Source organism: Neohortaea acidophila, assembly GCF_010093505.1.
Source record: "Neohortaea acidophila strain CBS 113389 unplaced genomic scaffold BDY17scaffold_3, whole genome shotgun sequence".
In the NCBI taxonomy this organism is placed as follows: Eukaryota; Fungi; Ascomycota; class Dothideomycetes; order Mycosphaerellales; family Teratosphaeriaceae; genus Neohortaea; species Neohortaea acidophila.
Genome location: NW_022985512.1, coordinates 1,063,832 through 1,076,694, shown reverse-complemented (window position 1 = coordinate 1,076,694; position 12,863 = coordinate 1,063,832). Strand labels below are relative to the sequence as shown.

The 12,863-nt window shown below is 56.0% G+C and overlaps 9 protein-coding genes across 9 annotated transcripts; 4 read left to right on the top strand and 5 right to left on the bottom strand.

Annotated features, from left to right (window-relative positions):
• The first annotated feature begins 110 nt into the window (after positions 1-110).
• BDY17DRAFT_101158 (uncharacterized protein) lies at positions 111-1,362 on the top strand. Its single transcript, XM_033729116.1, has 2 exons — positions 111-819; positions 894-1,362. Exons 1-2 carry the CDS (start codon positions 330-332, stop codon positions 1,196-1,198), a joined length of 795 nt encoding a protein of 264 aa, XP_033591913.1. The 5' UTR covers positions 111-329; the 3' UTR covers positions 1,199-1,362.
• Positions 1,204-2,210, bottom strand: BDY17DRAFT_247930 (histidine phosphatase superfamily; the record flags this gene model as incomplete). The annotated part of the gene is made up of 3 exons (XM_033730862.1): positions 1,204-1,823; positions 1,884-2,055; positions 2,115-2,210. The coding sequence occupies 3 exons, from the start codon at positions 2,208-2,210 to the stop codon at positions 1,204-1,206; spliced, it is 888 nt and encodes a 295-aa protein (XP_033591912.1).
• Positions 2,211-2,677: 467 nt separating this feature from the next.
• Positions 2,678-3,624, top strand: BDY17DRAFT_101083 (uncharacterized protein). Its single transcript, XM_033729115.1, has 2 exons — positions 2,678-2,915; positions 3,108-3,624. The coding sequence occupies exon 2, from the start codon at positions 3,110-3,112 to the stop codon at positions 3,491-3,493; it is 384 nt and encodes a 127-aa protein (XP_033591911.1). The 5' UTR covers positions 2,678-2,915; positions 3,108-3,109; the 3' UTR covers positions 3,494-3,624.
• On the bottom strand, positions 3,538-4,667 carry BDY17DRAFT_101038 (uncharacterized protein). The gene is made up of 2 exons (XM_033729114.1): positions 4,344-4,667; positions 3,538-4,291 (listed from the first exon to the last, which is right to left on the bottom strand). The coding sequence occupies exons 1-2, from the start codon at positions 4,464-4,466 to the stop codon at positions 3,668-3,670; spliced, it is 747 nt and encodes a 248-aa protein (XP_033591910.1). The 5' UTR covers positions 4,467-4,667; the 3' UTR covers positions 3,538-3,667.
• BDY17DRAFT_293395 (TPR repeat protein-like protein) lies at positions 4,492-5,907 on the bottom strand. Its single transcript, XM_033732979.1, has 2 exons — positions 5,344-5,907; positions 4,492-5,285 (listed from the first exon to the last, which is right to left on the bottom strand). Exons 1-2 carry the CDS (start codon positions 5,819-5,821, stop codon positions 4,756-4,758), a joined length of 1,008 nt encoding a protein of 335 aa, XP_033591909.1. The 5' UTR covers positions 5,822-5,907; the 3' UTR covers positions 4,492-4,755.
• Positions 5,908-6,045: 138 nt separating this feature from the next.
• Positions 6,046-7,555, top strand: BDY17DRAFT_293393 (uncharacterized protein). Its single transcript, XM_033732978.1, has one exon. The coding sequence runs from the start codon at positions 6,458-6,460 to the stop codon at positions 7,361-7,363; it is 906 nt and encodes a 301-aa protein (XP_033591908.1). The 5' UTR covers positions 6,046-6,457; the 3' UTR covers positions 7,364-7,555.
• Positions 7,556-8,155: 600 nt separating this feature from the next.
• Positions 8,156-9,313, bottom strand: BDY17DRAFT_293389 (emp24/gp25L/p24 family/GOLD-domain-containing protein). The gene is made up of 2 exons (XM_033732977.1): positions 9,031-9,313; positions 8,156-8,941 (listed from the first exon to the last, which is right to left on the bottom strand). The coding sequence occupies exons 1-2, from the start codon at positions 9,226-9,228 to the stop codon at positions 8,498-8,500; spliced, it is 642 nt and encodes a 213-aa protein (XP_033591907.1). The 5' UTR covers positions 9,229-9,313; the 3' UTR covers positions 8,156-8,497.
• A 355-nt stretch (positions 9,314-9,668) lies between these two features.
• BDY17DRAFT_100999 (uncharacterized protein) lies at positions 9,669-10,576 on the top strand. Its single transcript, XM_033729113.1, has one exon. It carries the CDS (start codon positions 9,763-9,765, stop codon positions 10,276-10,278), a length of 516 nt encoding a protein of 171 aa, XP_033591906.1. The 5' UTR covers positions 9,669-9,762; the 3' UTR covers positions 10,279-10,576.
• Positions 10,577-10,874: 298 nt separating this feature from the next.
• BDY17DRAFT_247159 (ATP-dependent RNA helicase has1) lies at positions 10,875-12,841 on the bottom strand (the record flags this gene model as incomplete). Its single annotated transcript, XM_033730797.1, has 2 exons — positions 10,875-11,096; positions 11,156-12,841. The coding sequence occupies 2 exons, from the start codon at positions 12,839-12,841 to the stop codon at positions 10,875-10,877; spliced, it is 1,908 nt and encodes a 635-aa protein (XP_033591905.1).
• Between the last annotated feature and the right edge of the window lie 22 nt (positions 12,842-12,863).

Genomic DNA, 12,863 nt, shown 5'->3' with positions numbered 1-12,863 from the left:
GCACGTATGCGCGGCGGCGTCCGACGATCATACCGGCTGTTGTCATAGCTGATGAGGCCAAGGTCCGACAAGTACATACACACGCACACACGCACACACACACTGCGAGAATCTGAAAGATTATTCCCGGGCACATCGAACTTATAAACCAGCACCGATCGAATTCCAACCGCACTCCCGGCTCTTGGCCCCTTTGGACTGTCCAACCTGCTCATGAGCAATAAGCAGAATCAACCGCCCCAGGAGCTGCTGCCAAGGAGCGAACAACTTGCAATACCCTCACGCTGAGTGGCCGACCATCTGACAATTGCCAGCTACACGATCCAGTGATGGCCCCGAAGGCCAAACCCACCAAGGCGCGAGAGGGCTCTGCAAATGTCAGCAAAGTGGAGAATGGGACTGTTAGACCAGGAAAACCGAACTGGCCTTCATTCGGCAGCGCGCTTCTACCAGCTGAAGATCTTACCGTCCACACTCTCCTTGATCACCAGATCTTCACCATTCCGCAGCTTTGGACCGCCAGCCTGTGCAAGACCTACGTGACTTTCCTCGCCACTCTCCCGCTCACAACCACCCCCGGCAGACCTAAAAGAGGCGAGGCGGTGCGCGTCAACGATCGCTTTCAGGTCGACGATGCTGACTTTGCCGAGCTACTGTGGAGTACTACTTCTCTCAAATCCATCGTGGAGCATATCTCCATTGACGGCCAGGCTTTGAGCGAGGCAGAGCGGCAAAAGTTATGGGGTGGCGATGTACTGGGCCTGAATTCTAACATTCGAATCTATCGATACTCGAAAGGCCAGTTCTTCGATCAACACTGTAAGCTCTACTATTCTATACGTCAAGATTTGTCCGTCTTCACACAATCCGAATGACAGCTGACCCGCGAGTAGACGACGAATCGAACAACATCCTCTTCCCCTCCGCATCCGCGCCATCACCCATACCGGCCAAAACAACCTGGACGCTGCTGCTCTATCTCTCTTCGCCGACGACAGGCTGCCAAGGCGGCGAAATCGTCTTCTACCCAGAGGCCCCCAGCAAGAAGTCGGCGGCGCCACCTCCTGTACTGGCGGATCTACAGGTCGGAATGGCGTTGCTCCATCGTCACGGCAAAGATTGCCTGATCCATGAAGGCCGAGAAGTCACCAAAGGCGAGAAGTGGGTGATCAGAAGCGATCTGTGTGTCAGGAGATGACGGTCTCACTGTGTCCTGGTAGCTCTGACTAAAAGCGGGATCAGCGCACCCGTAGGGAGTCCGAATTCTCGATGCCCCATCACGCGCAACAAGCTGGCTATCGCTCCAGAGTGGCTGGTGAAGGATAGTACGGCGTGCGAGTCATGCTCAAAGATGTCCTCGAGCAGTGCGTGCGTGCGAGCATCATGCTCGGCAAATGTCTCCCGATGATCGGGCCGCCAGAGCTCATCCTCCTCCGTGAAGCCGGTTTCGATGTTCCAGCTCGGCACAGCCTTATGAATGACGGCCTTACTGCTCCGTTTGTCGCAAGTGTGCTCGCCCATGACCTCACGCATCATTTCTTTGATGGTTGGTGTGAAAGGCGCGTCGACAGGCACATCGAGGTGCAGGTACGTGAGGTTTGCCGTCTGCAGGCACCTATACAACGGGCTGGAGTAATACTTCTGCGGCGCAGGCATTTTTTCTTGGGCGAATTGGCGCTTCAAAAAGGCATGGTTGTGCAGTGCCTGCTGCGTCCCCTTTGCCGTCAGATGCGCATCAAACCAGTACAGTTCGCCGTCGCCGTCGAGCTTCGACCAATAATCATTCCAGGCTTGAGTGCCATATTTGGCTTCGCCGACATTGTCTTGCGAAGCGTTAGACGGGAAAGCAGCAGCAACATTCGTCGGAGGAGGGAGAGACGTACGATAGCCCTCGCCATGCCGACCGTTGTAGATGAGCTTGTAGGTAGTGTCCGCTGGGCTTGTCTCGATGAGGTGGCGAACATATGCTGCAAACCGCTGCCATTGAGTCAAGTCTGCGTCGCCTGGCGTGTCCGTATCGTAAGCGCGATCTATCAGGCCAAAGTTCACCGCTTCCTGTGAGATTGTGTCAGCCACGGCAAGATCTACGTCCGCGACTGGTTCATCACTCATACGTAATGGAAATCCGTTTGATTCGTAGCTGGGTCGTCTTGCAGGAAGAAACCCTTCACACTCTCGAAGCTGTATTTTCGAGCCGGAATGCTCCCCATTGGATTGGATGTTGGACTGTTGTCTGCAAGGAGATACCAGGTCGCCAGTATGCCTACGGTGATGGCGGATCTATCCGAATGCTTAGTCTCACGAATCGAAGTGGAAGATGATTGTTGGGCATGGAGATGAGCAGTGAGACGTACACGAAGATGATCGGCCGGCGCACGTCAAGAAAAGGCATCGTCCACGCACTGGAGAGGTTACTCAACGGTCATTTGCTGGAAGCATGATCGTTGATGCGGAGGAGGTGATGACGGAGTGACATACGAAAGTAATTGGCTGTACAGTTTGTCCCGTTGTTGCGTATTTTTCAGTACGTCGCCCAGGAGCGACTGGGCGCCTCTCGCCGGTCGCAAATTTCGGTCCAGCATCTGCCAAATTTTGGCCGGGGCACGGCTTTGAGAGCTGCCTGATGGCCAACGGCGGATATCCCGAGGACTTCCGCTAGCGCCCGCTTGCTATCAACCAATAACGTTGCGCGTTGAACATTTCCCTCGCAGCACCTCACTTACCAATCCCTTACCTTAAAGAACATTGAATACACGAAGCTGATAACGTGGACGTCTGATGAGTCCTGGCCTATTCTGATGTCAGATGAAGTCTGATTATTTGTCAGCATCTTACTTGTCTACCGGGGGTTGTTCAGAGCGGTTTCCTGGATTGTGTTCCGCCCTATTTGCTGTTGGTGAGATCGGGAGGTGAAGGTCCGCTCCTATGTCCACGACCACACGGTAATCTCCAGTCACTTATCTCCGTCCTCCGCCGCCCCGACTCCATCATAACAAGAGAGGCTGGTTGGAGCATAGGTGCTCTAGCAGATTCTCGTCGATAACGATGGTCTACGACGACTTACCCGTCATCACGAAACAGCCATCACTAACGACCGCTTCCCCCAGCCATGGCTCCTCCCACCGTCCTTCTCTTCTGCTATCGCCTTCCAACAATCACCGCAACCGAATTCCGCGACTACATCGAGAACATCCATGCCCCGCTCGTGGAGTCGCTGCTGGGCGACAAGCATCCATTAAGCCATACTCGCTACTACACCAACAAAGACTCGGGCTTCGCCGTTGGATCGCCGACATCCGACGATGCAGACTTGATCGCAGTCATCACGTATGCGAGCGAAGAGCATTTCCACGAGAGCATGAGAGCGCGCAACGCGGAGGGCATTGGGGAGGTTATCCGGGCGGATGAAGCCAAGTTCATGGACAGGTCCAAGGTAAAGGTGATAAAGATTGGCCACGAGAATATTGGCAAGATGCACAAAGAGGGTCATTGAGTGGCGACGCTTCACTGCCATGCCGACATGCCGTGCTTGGTGGCTGTGATGGACTCCGGGGAATCTCATCTTGTCGCGACTCTTTACGTCCCGAGTTGTACTTCCGATCGGCCGGGTACATCCCATCACTTGGTTGGGGGCCCGAATCCTGGTTTGATGCAGAGCTCGTCCAACTTATCCATTCTTCCTCGCCTGCGCATCCAGCTCCGTCAACCGCTCCTTCAACTTCTTCCTCAAGTAATCGCTCAATCCAAGCGTACCCTCATTCGTCATGATCCTGTATGTTCCAGCCCGCTGATACCTGCCCGTGCCATCGACGAACTTCCCGTCCCCATCCAACTCTAGACTGCCAAAAATGTCCTCCGGCCACGCGACGCGGCCAAAGTCCGGCGGGTTACGCGTGTCGCTGACGTGGATATAGCCTCCTCTTCCCGCACCTCCCATTCCACCCTGTGCACTTGCTCCACCCGCGCCATCACCGCCTGCACCGCCTCCGCCCCCTGTGATATTCTTGCGCCGCTGACGCTGTTGGGGGAAGAAGACGCCGCCGCTGCCGAGAGAGGAGCCGGCTTGCGAGGCGTAGGTCGCTGCCTGGCCTTGCACGTCTGGATCATGCGCTGCGTGCTCTTGGATCACGAAATGCACAATGTCAAGAAAGTCGTGGTTCTCTTCGAAGCTTTCGAGGGTGGGAGGGTAGCTTTTGCTCGAGCCGGCGGCAAGGGCAGGGTTAGGCGGCGTGTTGGGGAGGAGGGAGTAGAGGTAGTGTTTCTGGCCGCCTTCTGATTGTTCGTGGATGTACTGTCGGGTGTCAGTCAGCAGTGTAGGGACATGCGGTGGTGAAGTCACATACGATGTGAGGGTTGCTGGGAAGAGTGGACAAGGCTCGGTTCAATGTTCGGGGAGAAGTTCGAGCGATCCATCTCAATGCGGCAAAAGAGCTTGATGGCCTCACGAGAATAGCCGCAGAAGCCATGTTGAGCTTCAGGTGAGGAGGTGCTGAATAGTCTTCAAAGGAAACGTGTGTCTGATTGTCGTGGAGTCAAGGAGCGTGAAAGTCGCAGAATATCAGGATGTCTACGAGTATGTCCCGATCTGGCAGGAAGCTTGGATGGGTGATGTCACGACATCCCGATGATCCACGTACAGATCCCCCGAGTCTTTGGACGGCGAGACGATCCATGGAATCTGCATGGTCTGTAGATGTAGACCTTACATATGCGCAAAGATGTGGTTTTCATGAATAAGTCTCGCGCATATGGACACTACCGATCAAAATTCCGCAGTTCTGGCATGAAGCCCAACCCGCCACCCCCAACACCACGCACCCCTTGACCAAGACCTGTTCCATCCACCTTTGCGTTGTCGTCTCCAGCCACATGCACTCTGCCAGCGCTGCGATCAATGACATGCTTCCTCAACAACGACAAGATTTGACTATTCTTCCACCGTTGCGGCACGGGGCGATAGGCAGGCTTGAACGTGCCCACCGTCTGCGCCCATTCGCCGCTCCGCGGTTTGCCCACCCTCCAGCCATCGGTCTGAGAAACAGGCCCGCCGTCCGGAGCCTTTCCAGCGGTAGGAGAAGCGGCAAACTTGGGGTCCCCTCCTTCCGCCGTTTCACTCGACGTCGGCGTCGGCTGTTGCGTGGCCCAGTAGTAGATATCCCAGTCGTTCTCGTCGAGAAACAAGTCGTATTGCTGCAGCTGCTTCGGCGTCATCGCCGCCAGGTTCGCATCGGCAAAGGTGGAGAGGAGCAGGTCGGACTCTAGCGTGCCCCTTTTCCGCGATTGGTCTGGAGGCCACCATCAGCGTTAGCGCTCATATCCACATTCAAACCGTAGCAGGCTTACATAGGAGACGAGCGCGCATGGTGTTTGGATCTTCGCCGGTGCGGCGTAGAGGCTCGACACGGAACGTGCCGCCCTCGATTTCACCTACCTTGAGCTCCACATTGGGCCCGCTGGAAGGGGCGCCCTTCTGCGTGCCACCCGTCATCTTCTCCGTGTTCTCCGGCACGGAGTCTTTCGGGACGTAGTTGGGGTCGACGTTGGTGATGAGCTCGGGTGGGGGGTTGTCGGCGCCGAGGTTGGGCATCTCGTTGGCGATGGTGGAGGTGGTGTTGGTCATGTGGGGGTTCAACGGCTTCTCGGTCTGAAATCTGCGGTACTCGGGCGCGGTATCGTTTGCTCGGGCATTGATGCCCGAGAAGTCTACTTTTTCTTGCTTCGGCTGCTCGCCTTGGAGGCGGCATGGGGTAGTGGTGAAGGAGCGGTAGGATGTGCGGGCGGCCAGCCGGCTTGACCGTTGCACGAAGCGCACTGATGCCATTGTGGAGTGGGCTGCAGCTCGTGGAGATGGAGGGGAAGAGAGAGGGAGACGGATGGTGGTGAAGGGCGATTAAAAGAGAGTGGCAGTTTGGAGGCGGTTCGAAGGCTCATGGACTCGAGCTTTCGACGTCAACGATCGGGCGGATCCACGCCACGACTTATGGCCAGCAACCAATGCGACAGCACTTCACCTCGTGCTCACCTCGCCTATGTACCTTCCAAACACCAATGTCGAGATGCGGTCTCTTCATGTTCCCAAGGCGGGCCTCAAAGGTGCAGGAGCACAACGCATGTGTCCGGTGGCTGATTGCACATACGGACGACCTGCGCTTGCTCTGCGAACGTCTCTTCTTTCCACGTTGTTACCTGCGTGCATGCGCCGTTCTTGCTTCGCCCTGCCGGATATGAGAAAGCACCTGCCCCGGTTCCCCAGGCTCCTTCTCCTTGTGTGTGTCCTTGTTCGTCAAGGCAACCCCGTCTCCTTTCTCCCTCTCTCCAAATCAACATCTGCTTCTTTCACTCTACATTCTCCTCTTTGCATCCCTCTCACTGCAGTGTCTCTTCCAAGCCTTGTTTGCACTCGCACATCTCCATTGCAATACAGTCCCTCCTTCAGCACACGCTCTACTACAGCACAATGTCGTCAGTAGTGGCTCCTCTTGTCACCCCCCTTCCACAGGGCCAGATCCAATCCAAGGCGGAGAACGAGGCACTTGTCTCCTCTGTCGACTGGAAAGAGCCAGACCATCTCGCAGCGGCCGCTCAGGCCTCAAGCCATCTTCAAGCCTGCAACCCGCAGTCTTCCCTGACTACCCTGTACATCGGCAAAGACAAGGTGCCCTTCCATATCCCCAGCTCCGTGCTCCGGCAAAAGAGTCCGTACTTCACCAAGCTTCTCGCCGAAGACACCGGTCACGACGGCAAGGTGCACTCGGCCGAGCACATGGCCTTTGGCGACATCGATGACTTCACCATGGCACTGTTCATGCACTGGCTCACCACCGATGGCAAACTGGCCGGCCCCCATGACTTCCACAGCTTTGGACACTACTTGGGCCTGTACATGCTGGCGCAGAAATTCGAGATTGAGAGTCTGCAGAACCAGGTGATGGATCTCGTCCGTGACTACTATCGAGAGCAGAATATGACCGCCGCTCCCTACCGCTTGGAGTACATCTACACCATCACCCATGGCCCCAATCATATGCGTGCTTTCCTCGTCAGCACGGCTGCCTTCCGCCTCCTTGAGGAACACTCGAAAAGCCCTGCCGTCACTGAGCCTACTCCTGCCTCGAGCGGCAACGCTTTCATCAGTGAAAGCATGCGAGAAGTGCTGAGCAAGAATGCCGAGCTCAGCGTGGATTTCGCCAACGAGCTCGTCAATCTGCATCGCAATGGTGAACACGACGCTCGCCGTGGGTCTGACTGCCACTGGCATGTCCACACGCATACACAGGCTTGCCCGGCCGAAAAGACAGAACCTTGGCAGTTCGATGGACCTGGTGATGACAAGGTGGGTGGCTCGCTATGCCGCAATTCTTGACCAGCTCTGACTTCATGCAGCCTGCCGCCGATCCCAAGCCTGCCGATCCCAAACCTGCGGCCCCAAAGCCAGACGATAAGCCTGCAGCCCCCAAACCGGATGCTGCCGCCACCAAGCCAGACGACAAGGCTGCGGCCCCCAAACCAGATAGCAAGCCTGCCGCTCCGAAACCAGATGACAAGCCTGCCGCTCCGAAACCAGATGACAAGCCTGCCGCTCCCAAGCCAGATGATAAGCCCGCCGCTCCCAAGCCTGCACCTCCGAAGCCGGATGACAAGCCTGCCGCTCCAGGAGGGCCTTCCGCGCCCACCAAAGCGCCGGAGCCCCCAAAGGCTGCATCGGCCCCGCCGAAACCTGCGGCTCCTGCGGCCAAGCCGGCCCCTCCAGCACCCAAGCCTGATCCAAAGCCTGCTGCAGCCCCAGCAGCCAAACCTGCTGCTCCCCCTGCACCAAAGCCTGCTGCTCCCGAGCCGAAGCCTGCCACTCCTGATCCAAAGCAGCACTCGGGCATGTTCAAGGGGATGAAGGGGCATTTCGATGGGTTCAAGGACAAGTAAGTTCCCAGTGAGTACTTTATACCGCTGCCGAGCCGGGCTGACTGGTCACAGATTGCACGCTCCGCACAAGCCAGATGCGCCGGCGCCGCCAGCGGCCCCAAAGCTGCCCGGTGACAAGCCTGCCGACAAGCCCGCTGACAAGCCCGCCGACAAACCCGCTGATAAGCCTGCCGACAAGCCATCGGCCTCATCGTTTGGCAAATTCTTTGGAGCTTGATCATGTCGGACGTGCGGAAAAGAGTTCCCTATTGATGCGCACCTACCGTTCATAATGACCTAATCAACATTGCCTCTTCTTTACTTGCCTATGTGTCCACGGATCGTCTTGATGTCTCTCAATAACACGTTCAAGTCTCCTTGAGCGACACTGAAGAGAAACGCGCAGTGTTTGAGCGAGCTTCGATGCTGCTTGGCTGTATGTATGCTGTGCTGTCCAAAGCATGCTTCATCCGTGACCACATTCGTCGTCTTCGTCTATCTCTGACATCGCTTCCGCTGTAAACGCCAAACATGCTGTGCGCATCTCCCAAACACTTTTCCCACAGGCTCCAGAGACCAGCTCAGCCTCGGGCCTTGCTCAAATCAAATGCTTGCTCCTGAAGTAGGCCCGGAGATACACCACCTGCCACACTCCAAGCGAAACGAGCATGCCCATTGTGCCCAAGGCAAACCACTTGACCCGCTCGTTGGTGCTCTCATTCGTGTCTCGCAGCTTCATCTCTCGTGTGCGCAGATACTCCAACTCCTCCGACACCTCGGACGCAATTTCCGCAAGGCGCCGCAGCTCCGCCTCCATTGGCTTCAGCTTCTCATTGGCCTGAACGGCGGTCCAGTCTTTCGCATCGGCGCCAATGTCGATGTCGAGCTCGATGCTGCGGTAGGGGTCGCGGAGGTGCGAGCCGACGAGGATGTTCTCGAAGCAGACGTCAAAGGGGCCTTCGGCGTGAGAGGTGAAGGCGTAGCGATTCTCGCCGTTGATGTCGCGTGGTCGGCCGTAGTAGTTGTCTGTGTGGTCGAGGATCTATTGGTGCAGTGGAGTTAGATTTCATGACTGGTCCCCCTTTTCGTGATGTACGAATATTTGAAGCTGGCGAGGTTGTGAAGACGTACTCTTGCGTTCAGTTGCTGGCCGTCGCCTTTTGAGCCGCTCACTTTAGCCGTGACGACGACCAATTGATCCCGTTGCACCCAGTTGCGAATGCATCGCTCCTTTTCCTTGGACTCGTGGCCGGGGTGTGCTTGGATGTCGAACTTCAGCGCGGCGACGAGGGGAAGGAGGAAGGCGAGAAGGAGTTTGATGGCGAGCATGGTGGGCAGTAATCAAGGATGCGCAGAGGGCGTCAAAGAGCGCATTCAAGGGTGTCGCGATGGAAGAAGAGAAGCATTCATGGGTGGAACGAATTCCTTGTACGCGGCTTGTGACAAGCTGTCGCGTGTGGAAATTCCCCTCGGACTTTCCTCGGGGAAATTCGAAAAGGGGCGAGGGTTTTGACTTCACTCCTTTGGCTGGCATCAAACATCCTCTGTCTCTTAATTCAAAGACAGCCGCCCAACATTCCTTCAACGAGCTTGCGGAGTGCCTGTCTCACACGGCGAGCAAACGTTTCGAGCTGTACGCCAGTCCTATTCACTCGCCGTCTTTCCATCGTGAATGATTTAGGAGTCTGTTTCGTGCAACAAACGCGGGGATCCAATTGTTCTCATCGAGCCTGGACGGGCATTATTTGCGGTGCCGGACAGATGTCTCGTCTGGAACGAACCCATTCACTCCTGGAAGATGTTCACGTTTAGGCTGCGGCTGGTCTCTCCCTCACGCCACGGGGAGTGAAGACGGAGGTCAGGATGCTTTCTTCTTTCCCTATAAGGTCGTCCGTCTTCTTCTCTTGTTTCTGCCCATATTCTCTCAACAGACTCGTCAATACTCTTCCGCAATCTCTGATACCAGTCACCCTCTGTTTCTTTCCTCGCAACGTCGCAGAAGCAGCCAGTCCATCATCAACAGTTGCGATGGACCAACAAAAGTTCAAGCCCTCATCAGCCTTCAGGAATCCAAGTGCCAGACGCCCGAATGGATTAGGCGTCCACGGCAATCAAATTCAACCTACTCCAGGAGCAGCCGCTCTAATGACTTCCATCATCCCTGCACCTCCACCCGCAGCCCTATATCCTCGGCCCGCACAAGCTCCCCCAGCCAACTCCAATCTGATCATGCCTCATCAAGAACGCAGCAGCTACTTGGCGACGATCGGGGAGTTGAAGAAGCAGTGCCATCGTAACGCTGGTCAGAGAGCAGCAGCGAGAGCAAATCCAGCAACAGCATACACAGCACCAACGAGATATCAACGCTGTGCACCGTGAGCGCGCCGACGAGTTGAAACAACTGTCTCAAAAGCACCTCGAAAATGTCGATGCGAAATTGTCGGAGTGGGAAGGAAAGTGGAATGCTCGCATTGAGACTGAACGCCAGGAGGAGGCAAACCGGCTCGCAGCAGCAGAGACAAAGGCCAGAGAGGCCACGAAGGAGGCTGAATCGGTGAAAAGAAGGGAGGGGCGCTTGAGAGGGGAGATCGATCGGCTCCAGGAGGAGTTGAGGAAGGCACTCCGTGTGTCTGCTCAGGTGGGCTTCGGGGACAGCAATGGCAGGCAGGGACATCAAGGACGGAAGAGAAGGAGCAGCATGGATGACGTGTCGAGAAATGTGAGGCGTCGTCGGGAAGGTGATGCGTAGGCGGCTTGGCTACGACAATACGTGTGAGCTGATCTGAGATCTGGCTTGGGCGCAAACGGTTCATGGACTACCAATGATGGCAGGCATGGAGTGATATTGTGGCGTGTCTTGTCAGAGTCCACGTCGACGGTATTCATGAGCGTTGCTTGTGGCTGATTGTATTGGATGGTTGCGTGAATCGAGATGGACGATCTGTACAATAGCTGAAGTGCACTCATAGCAACCACTACCTGTTCTGCTTAAACCTCTGCTTCGGCTGGCTGCCATACGACCTCCTTCCCTCGACTCTCTTCATGCTCGCGCCCAGATTGATGTCCACCCTTGGCGGCGTGGGAAAGCCGAAGCTCTTCGCCACCTTGGTCAAGTCGAGCTTGTTGACGTTGAATACGGATTTGAGGGTATGCGAGGCGTAGGCTTGCAAGTAAGAGCGATAACCATCTTTCGCAGACTAAACGGCAACAATAATCAGCATGCCATCTTCATTTACTCATTCGAGGGCCAACATACCTTATTCAAATAGTAGTTCTTCCCGATCAGCTGCTCGAGCTGGCTCTGAACATCCACAATCTTCTTTGGCTGAATCTCGAACTCGACCAACGGGACCTTCGCGTCTGTCAAGTGCCTCAAGAACCCCACCTCGTTCGGCAGGAGGAACATCAGGCTCTTGCCCACACCATTCGCGCCTCTGGCCGTCCGTCCAACCCGGTGGATGTAGTTCTTTGGCTCATCCGGGGGGTCGAACTGGATGATCCAGTCCACAGCGGGGATATCCAAGCCTCGGGCGGCAACATCAGTGCAGATGAGGGTGCCATGCGTGGCGTTGCAGAACTCGAAGAAGGTGTTTGTGCGTTTCTGCTGTTTTTGCTTGCCGTGCAGGTCGAGGACGGGCAGGTCGATGTAGTTGAGCAGCTCACTGTAATACTTGACACAGCTACAGCTGCTGAAGAAGACGATGATCTTCTTCTTGGAATACTTCTTGAGGAAGGTGAAGAGCAGTCGGAAACGCATGTCGGCGTCGCAAATGATATAGCCTTGTTCCAGACCTTCGACGGTGCTGTGCTCTTTGGAAGACTCGACATTGATGTACAGTGGCCGTGGACGCAGAGACACGCGGGCAAGATCTTCGACTTTGGTCGTCTGGGTGGCGGAAAAGAGCATCGTCTGTCGGTCGTCCTTGGGTAGAATCTTGACAATTTGTCGCATCTCATCTTCGAATCCAACCTCGAGGATACGATCGGCCTCGTCGATGATCAAGGCCTTCAAGTTCTTGAAGACAAAGCCCTGTGTGTTCTGCAGGTGGTCCAACAAGCGACCAGGGGTGGCGATGAGGAGATTGACACCCTTGGTCAACTTCTCGGCCTCCGCTCGCCGATTTGCGCCGCCCATGACGATGCCAAAGGTTTGAGAATGGTGTTCCATAAGTTCTCTTGCGACACCGAAGATCTGGAGAGCCAGTTCGCGAGTCGGCGACACCACTATCACGCCCGTCCCGTTCCGCGGCTTGAATCGCAGCGAGTTCAACATCTCTACGGCCGGTATGAGGAAGGCGAGCGTTTTGCCTGAGCCGGTCTTCGCCGCACCGAGTACATCCCGGCCTGCCAGTAAGGGAGGGATTCCTCGTCGCTGAATCTCGGTCATTGTGTCGAACGGCATGTCCTTTATCGCCCGCATGGTGCGCTCCGACAGATTAAGTTCTGCAAACTTTGTCGGCTCTGCCTTGGAGTTGGGGAGCGAGACACCCAGATCGGAGGGAAGCTCTTCCAAGTGACCGTTGGTTGTAGGCTGGGTAGCTTGCTCGGTATCGTCGTGTGTCAGAGCGACACCATTTGCGGCACCCTCGGCCGCTCCTGCGGCTGCGTCTCCCTCCTCTTCGGACTCGAATCCTTCAAAGTCGTCTTCAGGTGTAGCGACGTCGCTCGGTGCTTGCACAACGGCCGCACTTGTAGTATCGTCACCTTCCTCGACCGCCGCCTTCAATTCTCCGTTCACTTGCTCTCCAACCTGTACCTCAGCTTCTCGAGCCTTTGCAGACTCTGCCTTCTCCAAAGCCGCTCGCTCCTTCTTCTCCCGCTTGCGATCTCTCTTTGTCTTTTTCGCCTGGCGCTCGTCATCGCCGTTCGATGCGCCGTTCGTCAATGCAGTATCGGCAACGGTATCGGCGAGCTTGCGCTTCTTCCCATCCGCCTTTGCCATGGCGCTCTTCTCAACTGGTGGC